Source organism: Dipodomys spectabilis, unplaced genomic scaffold (assembly GCF_019054845.1).
Source record: "Dipodomys spectabilis isolate Male_0828 unplaced genomic scaffold, ASM1905484v1 ptg000002l, whole genome shotgun sequence".
Lineage (NCBI taxonomy): Eukaryota > Metazoa > Chordata > Mammalia > Rodentia > Heteromyidae > Dipodomys > Dipodomys spectabilis.
In genome coordinates, this window is record NW_024870679.1 from 16,215,424 (window position 1) to 16,230,386 (window position 14,963).

The 14,963-nt window shown below is 41.1% G+C and overlaps 1 protein-coding gene across 2 annotated transcripts in view; it reads left to right on the top strand.

Moving 5' to 3' along the window:
• The window catches only part of Evi5 (ecotropic viral integration site 5), a 129,280-nt gene that overhangs the window by 23,885 nt on the left and 90,432 nt on the right, over positions 1 to 14,963 (top strand). For both annotated transcript variants that reach the window (XM_042681664.1, XM_042681671.1), the window contains exons 3-5: positions 9,854 to 10,043; positions 11,179 to 11,403; positions 13,828 to 13,902. In XM_042681664.1, coding sequence (XP_042537598.1) covers positions 9,854 to 10,043; positions 11,179 to 11,403; positions 13,828 to 13,902 — 490 coding nt within the window. The remainder of the gene's footprint in view (positions 1 to 9,853; positions 10,044 to 11,178; positions 11,404 to 13,827; positions 13,903 to 14,963) is intronic.

Below are 14,963 nucleotides of genomic sequence, written 5' to 3' on the forward strand. Positions count from 1 at the left end.
ATAAGCTGGGTGTTGGTGGCTCACTCCTGTAATCCTAGCTACTCAGGAGCTGAGATCTGAGGATTGTGATCAAAGCCAGCCCAGGTAGAAAAGTCCTTGAGACTCTTTATCTCCAATTAATCACCAGAAAACCAGAGGTGGTGCTGTGGCTCAAGTGGTAGAGTGCTAGCCTTGAGCTAAAGAGCTGAGAGACAGTGCCCAGGTCTAGACCGACCAAAAAAAAATTAAACATGAAAATATCAGATTCTTTGTAGAAATGCTTTTCTTTTTCATAGTTTTTTTTTTTTTTTTCTTTTTGCTTAAGTGGTGCTGAGGAATCGAACCCAGGGCCTCAGGCATGCAAGGCAAGCGCTCTACCACTGAGCCACCTTCCCAGCCCTTTCATAGTTTTTTTTGAGGCTATTAAAAAAAATAAGTTTATGTGGCAACCCCAGAAAGATGTGAAGGAATGATTCAATACAATGTCAAAGATCTATTTGAAGAAAGTTAATAAGTGATAGATTTAATGTTGAAATAGGGCAGATTTTTCCCCCTGTGTGTAAATGTGTTTTTCTTCTTCATTTTATAAATACAAAGGCATTGGCAGAGATGAATTTAAGGAGGTAAGTTTCAAGTATAAGAGCAATGGATTGTAATTCAGAAGGGAGCTATTGCCCACTAAATTTTGAATTGACCATTATTTGTCTTGTGTAAAAGTTTGGCATTCAAAGATGTTTGTTACCCTTTACTTTTCTGTTACTTATAATGAATTTTCATTTTTAGCATACATTGGGGGATGAAAGAATGAAAAATACTCTTTTGCACTATAATAAGTTATAATTTTAAATTTATTTTTCTAGTGCAATGATTAGGCATCTTTAAGGTCTTAAATACCTGTCTATCTTTTAACATCTAGATCTTTGCTGTCAATCCAGATCTGTGCCACTAGCGATATATATGGCACTTGGGAAGGTGAAATGTAACTGGTCTGACTTAACTCTGCTGAAAGAGTAAAACATATGCCAGATTTTGAAGACTTTATTTGAAAAAAAGGAGTATCACATTATTTTTTAAATTTAATATGGAAATAATATTTTGACTATAGTTGATAACATAAATTACCAAAATGTCTTTTATTTTCTTTTTTGGGTCCGGTCGTGGGGCCTGAACTCTGGGCCTGGGCGCTGTCCCTCAGCTCTTCAGCTCAAGGCTTGAGCTCTACCACTTGAGCCACAGTACCACTTCTGGCTTTTTTCTTTTTGCTTATGTGGTGCTGAGGAATCGAACCCAGGGCCTCAGGCATGCAAGGCAAGCGCTCTACCACTGAGCCACCTTCCCAGCCCTCTTTTTTTTTTCTTTTGGTCACAGGGCTTGAACTCTAGGCCTGGGCGCTGTCCCTCAGCTCTTCAGCTCAAGGCTAGTGCTTGACCACTTGAGCCACAGTGCCGGTTCTGGTTTTCTGATGTTTTATTGGAGATGAGAGTATTCTCAGACTTTTCCTGCCCGGGCTGTCTTTGAACCGCAATCCTCAGATCTCAGCCTCCTGAGTAGCTAGGATGACAGCCGTGAGCCACTAGTGCCCGGCATGTCATAGGTTTTTACTTTACTGTGATTTCAGCTTACATATGTGACTTTCATTACATTTCTTTTGGATAGGATGATCTAGGTGATCTAATGTGCAATGAGTATTACCTCAGTTTTCCTGAAGTTGAGCTCCATAAAATATTCAGCAACATAAATAAGTTAAGGAAGCACAAAGTTTATAAGCAAAATAGATTATTTTCATGTCTATGTTAAAAGCTTTAATTTTAATCATAAAAGTCTTTATGTCCTTATTTAAACTCTGGCCTTTTTGCATTTGAGGATTGTTTTCAATTTTCTATCCGTTGTCTATACAGATTCTGATTAGCATTTTGGATTGTGTTCACTTTTGAGTTGTCATTTAATTTTATCCTGGGGCTTAAACTCAATGCCTGGGCACTGTTGCTGAGCTTCTTTTGCTCAAGGCTAGTACTCTATCACTTGAGCCTCAGAGTCACTTCCAGCTTTTTCTATGTATGTGGTACTGAGGAATCGAACCCAGGGCTTCATGCATGCTACACAAGCACTCTACCATTAAGCCACATTCCCAGCCCCTGAGCTGTCATTTTAAAGGAAAATCAATCTTTTTCAGAACGAGGGAGATCCTGTTTTGGAGAGATATTTCTTTTGTGTTGTTTGGATCTTTTCTATGCCAGTTGTGTTTTCTCTTAGTTCTCCCTTCATTATTTCTATTGTTCTGATACAAAAATTGATGAATGTGAAACCTCTCTAAGTTAATGTAAATTTACTATGGTCTGAATGATTGTGTCCTTCCAAAATTCATGTGTTGAAACATGCCCAAGCATGACATTATTAAGGGATAGGGCCTTAGGGAAGCTTCACCTCAGGAATGGGATTAATGCCTTTATAAAAGAGTCTTTAGGAAGCCCCTCTGCTCTGTGTCATCTCAGGACATGTAGAAGGTGAACCATAAATATCTGTATTAAATTATCCAGTCTAGAACATTTTGTGATGGCAGCCCAAGTGAACTAAAACAGGTCTGATTTTATTCATTTGCCAATTGTTTAGCTAACAAGTTATTTTCTTTTCCAAGAATTCTTGTATTTTGTTTCTTCGGTGTAAAGTTATGAGATAATGGAACCTTACATTTGAAAAGTTGCTCCCTCTGTAATAAGGCTCTGCCTTGAAGTGAAGTGTATTTAGCTTTCCATATAGTATTTTTCTCATATAGTATTTTTCTTTAGATTCTTATATATTATCTAAATAATTTAAAAATTGTCAACTGGCATGTTGATTAGTTGCTGTTGTATTCTACTCAGGTATACATAGGAAAATAATGTGCTGAATAAAACAGGATATTTAAAAAAGGTTTCATTTCAACTCTTCATAAATAATTGCCAAACTTCTGTTTGTAGTTTCCACTTTCTTCTGAACTTTAGACTTGTTTTCAACTGCTACACCTTGTGTCTACAAGAATGTCCCCCAAGGGCTGGGAAGGTGGCTCAGTGGTAGAGTGCTTGCCTTGCATGAGGCCCTGGGTTTGATTCCTCAGCACCACATAAGCAGAAAAAGCCAGAAGTGGCGCTGTGGCTCAAGTGTTAGAGCCCTATCCTTGAACTGAAGAGCTGAGGGACAGCGCCCAGACCGAGTTCAGGCCCCAGGACCGACAAAAAACAACAAAAAAGAGAATGTCCCCCAAGTACTTCATACTATAAATATCCCAAATAATAATAATTCTCAGATCTCAGCCTCCTGAGTAGCTAGGATTACAGGCATGAGCCACTGGCACCCAGCTATGGAGCTACTTTAATAGAGACAGTAGTTTGTTAAGAGATTAGGTGTGGGCTGAGAAGTGACTTAATGGTAGAATGTTTGCCTAGCATGCATGAATCCCTGGGTTCAATTCCTCTGTACCACATACACAGAAAAAGCTGGAAGTGGCACTGAGGCTCAAGTGATAAGAGTACTAGCCTTGAGCAAAAGAAGCTCAGGGACAGTGCCCAGGCATTGAGTTCAAGCTCAGGACTGGCAAAAAAAAAAAAAAAAAAAAAAAAAAAAAATATATATATATATATATGTAGAGAGAAAGAGAGAGAGACAGAGAGAGAGACACAGAGACAGAGACAGAGAGATTGACTAGGTATTAGATGTTCCATTTATGAGAAATCTGACCTGTGATGTCTTAATGTGGCAGTGTTCTGGGGGATGAACAAATCCGGGCCTAGGACTTACTGTGTTGTAATTGCAGATAAGAAAAGACCACAGGTGGCTCAGTTGTAGAGTGCTTGCCTTTGCATTCGTGAGACCCTGGATTCTGTTCCTCAGTACCACATAAGCAGAAAAAGCGGGAAATGGTGCTGTGGCTCAAGTGGTAGAGCGCTAGCCTTGAGCTGAAGAGCTGAGGGACAGCTCCCAGGCCCAGAGTTCAAGCCTACAACCGACAAGAAAAAACAAAAACAAAAAAACCCCCAACAACAAAAGACCACAGAAAGAGCTGGAGTGTGATTCTAGCAGTAGAGTTCCTGTCTAGCAAATGTAAAACTCTGAGTTAAAAAAAAATGGGGAATTCATTAGATCACAATGTACAATGTTATTATTAGGCCAATATTTTAATTTAATCTGATTTATTTCTTCTTTTGTTAGAAGGAAATTATGGTGAGGTGGGAAGTGTGGTAGACAGTTTTGTGATAGATCCATGTAAAAGTGAACTCATGTGATCTGGGAGGAGAAAAATAAGTTTTGGAGGGACTTCTCAATTGCTCACAGACCGAGGAGTAATGTTACATTAATGACAGCTCAAGACTTTGGACATTGCCAACTTTCAGGCAATATATGATTCTGTCACTGTCAGAGTATCTTGATCATGTTGATATCAGGTAGAAACCTGATTAACTGCCTGCCTGTGTTATTGACCACTTTTTATTTTGTTGTTGTTGGTCGTGGGGCTTGAACTCTGGGCCTGGGTGCTATCCCTTAGTTCTTCAGCTCAAGGTAGCGCTCTACTATTTGAGCCACAGTGCCACTTCTGGTTTTCTAGTAGTTTATTGGAGATAAAAGTCTCACAGACTTTCTTGCCCAGGTTGGCTTTGAACCATGATCCTCAGATCTTAGCCTCCTGAGTAGCTAGGATTACAGGTTTGAACTGGCACCTGGCTATTGACCACTTTTATTAGTAAGAAAGAAATGAGAATATTCGTTCTAACTACATATTTTATAAAGTCTACATCTAATAATTATAATTGTAATAATTATTATTTATGCTTGTACTGAGTCTTGAACTCAGGGTTGGGCACTATCTCAGAGTTTTCTTTGTTTGTTTTTTTGGTTGCTTGTGGGGCCTGAACTCTGGGCCTGGGCGCTGTCCCTCAGCTCTTCAGCTCAAAGCTAGAGCTCTACCACTTGAGCCATAGCACCACTTCCGGCTTTTTCTCTTATGTGGTGCTGAGGAATTGAACTCAGGGTCTCATGCATCATAGGCAAGCACTCTACCACTGAGCCACCTTCCCAGCCCTTCCCAGAGCTTTTGTGCTCAAGGCTAGGCTCTACTAATTGAGCCACAGCTCTGCTTCTGGCTTTTTGGTCGTCAATTGGAGATTTGAGTCTCATGGACTTCTTTGCTAGCAAACCACAATCCTGAGATTTTAGCCTCCTAAATAGCTAGGATTACGGGCGTGAGCTCAGTTTAAGTCTACATATTCTTAAGGAATATACAGGTGCTTTTCCTGCATGCCATGACTATTTATAGCATCCTTTATAAATGGTAACATGGATTCTAAGACATGGTTGAGGGTTTCATTGTTGGTATAAATATTGTAGAGTATACTTACACAAACCTAGATGGTATAGCCTGTGGCTTCTAGGCTATAATCTGTGTAGCATGATGCTCTGCTGACTGCTCTAGGCATTTATAACACAATGGTTTTTGTGTATCTAAACCTAGAAAAGATACAGTGAAAATATGGTAAAAGATTAAAGAATGATCTAATTATATTGAGTATATTCCGTGAATGGATCTTGCAGGACTAGCAGTTGCTCTGAGTGAGTTAGTGATAAATGAAAAATAGACCTAGGACACTGCACTGCAGTAGACTATAGACACTCTATACTTGTGCTGCCCTTGATGTGCTGAAAACATTTTTCTTCAATGAATTTTTAATTTTTAGTCTTTGATTCTGATTCTTGTAATAACACCTGGCTTGAAACACAAACACATTGAAGAGTTTTTTAAACATACTTTCTTTCCCTCCCTCCCTCCTTCTCTCCTTTCCTTCCTTCTTTCTTTCCTTCTTTCCTCAGTCCTGGGGCTTGAACTCAGGGCCTGAGCATTGTTCTTGAGCTTTTTTTGCTCAAGGCTGTCACTCTACCACTTGAGCCACAGCACCACCTCTGGCCTTTTCTGTTTATGTGGTACTGAGGAATAGAACTCAGGGCTTCAGGCATGCTAGGCGAGCACTTTACCACTAAGCCACATTCCCAGCCCTGTTTTCTGTCTTTTTCTTCTTGTTGCATAAGCTTCATTTTATTTAAATTAAAACTTGATTTTTAAAGCTTTTAAGATTAAAATTGTAGCCGGGCACCAGTGGCTCATGCCTGTAATCCTAGCTTCTCAGGAGGCTGAGATCTGAGGAATGTGGTTCAAAGCCAGCCCAGGCAGGAAAATCTGTGAGACTCTTGTCTGGAGTGGTGCTGTGCCTCAGAGTGCTAGAGTGCTAGCCTTGAGCTGAAGAGTTCAGGACCAGCACCGAGGCCCAGAGTTCAAGCCCCACAACTGACAACAAAACAAAACAACAACAACAAAAAAAACTCATACACATTAGGCTAGCCTACCCAGGATTAGTATTGCCAGCATCTGTCTTCTGCTTCCACATATTGTCCCCCTCGTTGTCTTCAGGGGCAAGAATACATTTGGAGCTTTCATTTCTCTTAATAACAATACCTAGTTCTGAAGTATTTCCCAAAGACTATCTGGAAGCTGTTTCACACCAAATAATTACATTTTTTTTTAAAAGTAAGTAGGAGTATACTTTAACAACAAAAGATATAGTATAGTAAATACTTACACCACCAACCTTTTACCATTGGTTAATATTATATGCTGTACAAAATGATTTGATATTTTTCTTTATAACCGGCAGTAAAGTAGGTTTCTTCGCCACTAGCATTACTAACAGATGTGAGTAACACATTTTGTTCCATTGTCACAAGATCACCATGTAGCCATCACTAGGCGATAGGAAATTTTTAGATTCATTATAACTAGATGGAGGTCACATCATGTATGGGGTACATCTTTGTCCAAACTGTCATGTTGCATGATGATACTTTACTAGAAGAAACTTTATAGGATCATTTCAGTTATTTCGTCTGCAAAATGTTCTAACTCTCACATAGTAATAAGTCTGTAGACTTTCAGCTGTAAATCCTTTTTGGACATGGGTTTTCATTTTAACCTTACAAGGAAGTGCCAAACAGTTCTTCAAAACAGCTATACCATTTTCATACTTCTGATACTTATTTATGTGAGTTATGTGAGCTGACTAACATTTGGTCTGGTCATTTTTTTCAAATTGTAACTTTATTAGTGTATATATACTGTTATTTAACTTGTATTTCTGTGATGCCATTATTAATGTGTACTTACTGCTTGTATTTCCTTGATGTCTAAAGATGCCGAACCCTTTTCAGGTGTTTATTGGTCCTTTGATCATCTTGTTTTGGAAAGCATCAAATTTAAGTCTTTTTTTTTGGGGGGGGGGGGGGTTGGTCGTGGGCCTTGAACTCTGGGCCTGAGAGCTATCCCTGAACTCTTCAGTTCAAGACGAGTGCTCTGCCGCTTGAGTCATAGCACCACTTCTGGTTTTCTAGTGGTTTATTGGAGATAAGAGTCTCTCAGAGCCGGGCGCTGGTGGCTCACGCCTGTAATCCTAGCTACTCAGGAGGCTGAGATCTGAGGATCGCGGTTCAAAGCCAGCCCGGGCAGGAGAGACCGTGAGACTCCTATCTCCAATAAACCACCACAAAACCAGAAGTGGCGCTGTAGCTCAAGTGGTAGAGCGCTCGCTTTGAGCTGAAGAGCTGAGGGACAGCACTCAGGCCCAGAGTTCAAGCCCCACGACCGACAAAAAAAAAAAAAAGAGTCTCTCAGACTTTCCTGCCTGCGCTGGCTTTGAACACGATCCTCAGATCTCAATCTCCTGAGTATCTAGGATTACAGGCGTGAGCCACCGGCACCCGGCTAAGTCTTTTTTTTTTTTTTTTTGGAGTCCGGTCGTGGGGCCTGAACTCTGGGCCTGGGCGCTGTCCCTCAGCTCTTCAGCTCAAGGCTAGCACTCTACCACTTGAGCCACAGCGCCACTTCCGGATTTTTTCTTATGTGGTACTGAGGAATCGAACCCAGGACCTTGAGCATGCAAGGCAAGTGCTCTACCACTGAGCCACCTTCTCAGCTCCTAAGTCTTATTTTTTTAAGTATAGCATTCGCTTCCTTAATTATTAATTTTAGGAGCTCTTTTTGGTCAGTCAGGAAGCTTGAACTCAGGGCCTGGGTGCTGTCCCTGAGCTTTTTTGCTCAAAGCTAGTGCTCTACCACTTTTTTTTTTTTTTTTTTTGCCAGTCCTGGAGCTTGAACTCAAGGCCTAGGCACTGTCCCTAAGCTTAAGAAGCTCAAGGCTATGGACTGGGAAGGTGGCTAAAAGGTAGAGCGCTTGCCTTGCTTGCCTGAGTCCCTGGGTTCGATTCCTCAGCACCCCATAAGCAAAAAGAAAAAAGCCGGAAGTGGTGCTGTGGCTAAAGTGGTAGAGCTCTAGCCTTGAGCTGAAGAGCTGAGGGACAGTGCCCAAGCCCAGAGTTCAGGCCCCATGAACGGACCCCCCCCCAAAAAAAAAAAAAAAGAAACTCAAGGCTAGCACTCTACCGCTTGAGCCACAGCACCACTTCCAGCCTTTTCTGTTTATGTGATACTGAGGAATCAAACTCAGGGCTTCATGCATGCTACACAAGCACTTTACCACTAAGCCACATTCCCCGCACCATACTCTACCACTTTGAACCATAGCACCACTTCCAGTTTTCTGGTAGTTAATTGGGGATATGAATCTCATGGACTTTCCTACCTGGGCTGGCTTTGAACTGAAACCCTCAGATCTCAGCCTCTTGAGTAGCTAGGATTAGAGGTGTGAGCCACTGGCCTGACTGGCTAATTTTAAGAGTTCTTATATTTTGGACCAGTCTTTTGTCAGCTATATGAATTTGTCAGCTATATATATATATATATATATATATATATTATATATATATATATATATATATATATATATATATGGCTTATCTTTTCTGTCTGTCTGTTTGTGCATTAGTCCGCCTGTCCCTCCATCCCTTCCTCCCAAACTTCCCTTCTTAGCATATGTTCTTTTTCTCTGAAGCTTGCCTAACACTTTTCTTTTTCCCACCAGATTTCCTCTTACTTAAATTGCTAATAGAATTTCGTTCCTGTGGTTGTTTTGAGATGGGCTCTCACTGAGTTGCTGAGACTTGTCTCAAACTTGTGGGCTCAAGTGATCGTCTGCTTCAAGCTCCTCAGTAGCTGAGACTATGGGCACGCACTACTGCGGCCAACTGCCTAATACAATTTTTTTTTTTCCTGTTGGTTGTGGGTCTTGAACTCTGGGCCTGGGCACTGTCCTTGCACTCTTCAGCTCAAAGCAAGCGCTCTACCGCTTGAGCCACAGCGTCACTTCTGGTTTTCTAGTCCTTTATTGGAGATAAGAGTCTCACGGAGTTTCTTGCCCGGACTGGCTTTGAACCATGATCCTCAGATCTCAGCCTCCTCAGTAGCTAGGATTACAGGTGTGAGCCACTGGTGCCTGGCCCTAATACGAATTTTTAATAGAGACCAAGACAAATTATGGTGGAGCTAATAGAAGTATTTAATATAATTTGTTACTTCATATTTTGAAACTGTATTTTTCAAATTTCAAAACTTATAATTTTGAAATTAGATGTCATATAAAAGCTATCTTAAGACAGTAGCTTCTGCTGGGCAGTGGTGGCTCATGCCTGTAATCCTAACTACTCTGGAAGCTGAGATCTGAGGATCATGGTTCAAAGCCAGCCCAGGCAGGAAAGTTGTGAGATTCTTATCTCCAGTTGACCATCAGAAAACTGGAAGTAGTGATGTGGCTCAAGTGGTAAATCACTCACCTTGAGCTGAAGAACTGAAGGACAGCTCCTAGGCCCAGAGTTCAAGACTCATGACCAAGAAAAAAAAAAAAAAGTAGCTTCATCAGGTATCGCTGTGATATGCTATTTTGAGCAGTTTTTAATTATATTTTAGATTGTTAGAGACGGATTGTAAGTCTTTAAGATCTGTAAATGGGTCAAGAAGAAACAGTGGCTCCTCTCTTGTATCGAGCTCATCAGCCTCCAGCAACCTCAGCCACCTTGAAGAAGATTCTTGGATTCTCTGGGGAAGAATTGTTAATGAATGGGATGATGTGCGCAAAAAGAAGGAAAAGCAAGTTAAGGTATTTGTGTTCTTTTTTTTTAAATTTTTAAAATTTTTTTTTGGGTCCAGTCGTGGGGCCTGAACTCTGGGCCTGGGCTCTGTCCCTCAGCTCTTCAGCTCAAGGCTAGCGCTCTACCACTTGAGCCACAGCGCCACTTCTGGCTTTTTTCTTTTTGCTTATGTGGTGCTGAGGAATCGAACCCAGTGCATGCAAGGCAAGCACTCTACCACTGAGCCACCTTCCCAGCCCCCTTGTGTTCTTTATTAAAGTTTTTTCTTCTTTTCCCAAACAGGGTAAGGCATAGATTAATAGAGGAATATGAGAAGAAGGAAAAGAAAAAAAAAGATTCTAGTAATTCCTAAGCTATGTAATAAAAAGATTTGCTTTACATGCTGTGTATGTGTATGTGTTTTCCTGGACAAGACTTTGCACTTGCTAAATTGGTGCTCTACCACTTGAGCCAACACTTCCAGTTCTTCTTTCTGCAAATTATTTTAGAGAAAGAATCTAGCTAACTCTTCTGTCCAGGCTGGCCCCAAACCACGATCCCCAGATCTGAGCCTCCTGAGTAGGTAGGATTACTTTATATGCTTTATTTATGCCCATAGAAGTTTTGATTTGTAGGGATCAATCCTCAAAATGTAGAAATACATAGTTCAAAATTATTTTAGAAATTAAATTTGAAGATCTTACAGAGTTATGATATCTTGTATCCTTGAATTATCAGTATTTTACCATTTTTGACCTCATCAGCCTTTTGAAATGTGATGGCTATGGGACCATCATTCATAGCTCTGTAGGATACCAAATCCTTGTTACCTTTAGAAGGTACACTCTGTGAAAGGACCAGAAATTACCATGGCTCTGTAGTAGTCTCCAGACCAGAACAGGACATACTGAAGCTCAAAATCTTAGCTTTTTTTGAAAAACTTTCCTTACCAGCTGTGATGCCTTTAGTTTTAAGGCTTACGGGACCAAGGCAGGAAGTGTGTAGCCTGTGCTATATGGTGAGTCCCTGTCTGAAGAGTCTCGCCCCTCAAATTGTAAATTTAATAAAGTTTTTCATTGTACCTCCACCCATCACCCTGACTTGAAACAATAGCATTTAAATAATTTACTTTGTAAAAATATTTTCCTTTTGTTTTTTTTCCAGGAACTTGTTCGTAAAGGGATACCCCACCACTTTAGAGCAATAGTTTGGCAACTTCTATGCAGTGCACAAAGTATGCCAATTAAGGATCAGTATTCAGAGCTCTTGAAAATGACCTCACCTTGTGAGAAATTGATCCGAAGGGACATTGCTAGAACTTACCCTGAACATAATTTTTTTAAAGAAAAGGATAGTCTCGGACAAGAGGTTTTATTTAATGTAATGAAGGTAAGTTTTATGTATTCATTTTAAGAAATAAAATTTATATATTTCCCATGATGGAGCATGAGTTCCCATCACAGTAATCAGTTGCTTTGACAATAAAATTGATTTTAGTACAATTTCTGCTTTAATTCTGATGGAACATAACTGTCTGTGTTGGAGAACTTAGGAGAAAATGCATCTCATTATTCAGCATTGGTTGACAGAAATAAAATAACCTATTATCACAGAGCTTAGATTCCCCTGAGAAGTTGTTTAGTTCAACTGTATGTGCTTCATACTGAGGAATGCAGGTTTCTGCTCTCACGACTGCATCCAATTGACTTTTCTGCATGCAGTGATTTTTGTTAAGAGCAGTCAGCCCTTGTGTGGTTTGCAGTTCTAATTTTAATTGCAGTATTACCTTTTACCTTCCTGTAGTTTTTTTCAGCTACCGCTATAAAATACCAGTTTCTTTTTTTTTTTGGGGGGGGGGGGGTCTGGTCGTGGGGCCTGAACTCAGGGCCTGGGCACTGTCCCTCAGCTCTTCAGCTCAAGGTTAGTGCTTTACCACTTAAGCCACAGTGCCACTTACGGCTTTTTTCTTTTTGCTTATGTGGTGCTGAGGAACAGAACCCAGGGTCTCAGGCATGCAAGGCAAGCGCTCTACCATTGAGCCACCTTCCCAGCCCAAAGCTTTTTTTTTTTGGGTCCGGTCATGGGGCCTGAACTCTGGGCCTGGGCGCTGTCCCTCAACTCTAGGTTAGCGCTCTACCACTTGAACCACAGCACCACTTCTGGCTTTTTTCTTTTTGCTTATGTGGTGCTGAGGAATCAAACCCAGGGCCTCATGCATGCAAGGCAAGTGCTCTACCACTGAGCCACCTTCCCAGCCCAAAATACCAATTTCTTATTAAGTCTTTTCTCTTTATGTACTGCTGAGGAATCGAACCTAGAGCCTCTTGCATGTGAAGCAAGCATTCTACCACTGAGCCACATTCCCAGCCCTACCTTTATTTGATTTTGTTTTAAAAGCTCTGTCTTTCTGAATATAAATTCCTTTATTTGAAGTACCACATTTTTAGTTTTTCCTTCTTGAGTGGTACAAAGGTTTGAACTTGAGGTCTCAGGCTCACTTGGCTTACTTGAGACATGCCTCTACCCCTGCATTTGCTGGTTAATTATTAGAGCTGGAGCTTCATGGACTCTTCTGCCCTGGCTGGCCCCAAAATTTGATCCTTTGGATTTCAGTTTTCTGAGAAGCTAGGATTGCAGAAGTGGATCATCAATGCCCAGAATGAGCTGCTATTTTTATTTTTATTTTATTTTTTTGGGTCTGGTCGTGGGCCTGAACTCTGGGCCTAGGCGCTGTCCCTCAGCTCTTCAGCTCAAGGCTAGTGCTCTACCACTTGAGCCACAGAGCCACTTCCGGCTTTTTTTCTTTTTGCTTATGTGGTGCTGAGGAATCGAACCCAGGGCCTCAGGCATGCAAGGCAAGCGCTCTACCACTGAGCCACCTTCCCAGCCCTGAGCTGCTATTTTTAAATTGAGAAATTGTCAAAAGAAATTTTACATGAATAGACTGTGTGTGTATGTGTGTGTGTGTGGGGGGGGGGGGGGGGCGAGGAGAGAGTAAGATTCCTGGGGCTTGAACTCAAGGTCTAGGCTCTGTACCTAAGCTATTCTGTTTTTTGCTTTTTCCTTTCTCATCAAGGCTGGTGTTACACATGTAGCTTTTTGGTAGTTAATTGGAAGAGTCTCATGAACTTTCCTGCCTGGGCTGGCTTCGAACCTTGATATTCAGATCTCAGCCTTCTGAGTAGCTAAGATTACAGGCATGAATCATTGGCACCTAGCTTATAAATGAACTTTTAATATACTCATCTCATCAACATTAGGTTTTTGGAGAAGGAAGGTATAATATACCATATTGGAATTTTTTTTTTCTTGGCTGGTCCTGGGTCTCAAACTTGGCCTGGGCACTCTTCTTGAGCTCTTTTTGCTCAAGGCTAGCACTCTACCACAACTTCCAGCTTTTTTGTTAGCTAATTGGAGACAAGTGTCTTACAGACTTTCCTGCCTGAGCTGGCATCAAACCATGATCCTCAGATCTCAACTTCCTGAGAAGCTAGGATTACACTTGCGAGCCACCATTTTGAAATTTATGTATGTATGTATGTATGTATGTATGTTGGTCCTGGGGCTTGAATTCAGGGCCTAAGCATTGTGTCTGAGCTTTTCTGCTCAAGCCTAGCACTCTACCACTTTGAGACACAGCTCCACTTTTTTTTTTTTTTTTTTTGTTATTTTGGTGGTTAATTAGAGATAAGGCTCATGGATTTTCCTGCCCAGGCAGGCTTTGAACTGCAGTCCTCAGATCTCAGATTACAGGTGTGAGCCACCAGCACCTGGGAATATTGAAATACTTTTAACACTTTTTTTACTTTTTAGGCATATTCTTTAGTGGATCGTGAAGTTGGTTACTGTCAAGGAAGTGCTTTTATAGTTGGATTATTGCTTATGCAGGTAAGCTAAAACAAGTATTAAGTGTCAAATTTGTTATTTTAGTTGGATTGTAGATTTTTTTTTTTGTGTGTGTGTGTATGTATGTTGGTCTTGAGGCTTGAACTCAAGGCCTGATGCTGTTTCTGAGCTTTTATACTCAAAGCTAGTGCTCTACCATTTGAGCTCTACTCCCACCTTTTATTTGTTTAGTTATTTGTTTGTTTTTGGTGCTTAGTTAGAGATAAGAGTCTCTGAGACACTTCTACCTTGGGCAGTATCCTGAAATCTCAGCTTTACAGATGGTAGATTGCTGAATTTAAAAATCATGTTTTTAGTAAGTATAAGTAGATAGGGAATATTTCTTCCCAGGCATAATTTGATTTTGTTTTGTTTTTTGGGTCCGGTTGTGGGGCCTGAACTCTGGGCCTGGGCACTGTCCCTCAGCTCTTCAGCTCAAGGCTAGCGCTCTACCACTTGAGCCACAGCACCACTTCCGGCTTTTTTCTTTTTGCTTATGTGATGCTGAGGAATTGAACCCAGGGCCTCAGGCATGCAAGGCAAGCGCTCTACCACTGAGCCACCTTCCCAGCCCCCCCCAGGCATAATTTGAATAGTAATATTTTAGTCTGCACTTTGGAAGAGGAAAATTGTTGAAATGATGTAAATAATAATTTCTTGCCACCAAATGAAATTTCAGTGATTTCTCCTTCTCACTTTCTTTTTTTTTTGTGTGTCTGTTATGGGGCTTGAACTCTGGCATGGACTCTGACCTTCAGCTCTTCAGCTCAAGACTAGAGCTCTACCACTTGAGTCACAGTGTCACTTCTGGTTTTATGAGTGGTTTATTGGAGATAAGAGTCTCATGGACTTTCTGCCCAGGCTGGCTCTGAACTCCTCAGATCTCAGCCTCCTGAGTAGCTAGAATTAAAGGCGTGAGCCACCAGCTCTTCCTTCTCACTTTCTCTACTCCTTCCCATTTTGTAGAGTTATACTTACTTACCTGGCTGTAACTCCTCTTCACTATACCTCCTCTGGTCCTACCTAATGCTGGCCAAACTTACTTAGCTTGCCATGCTTTCTCC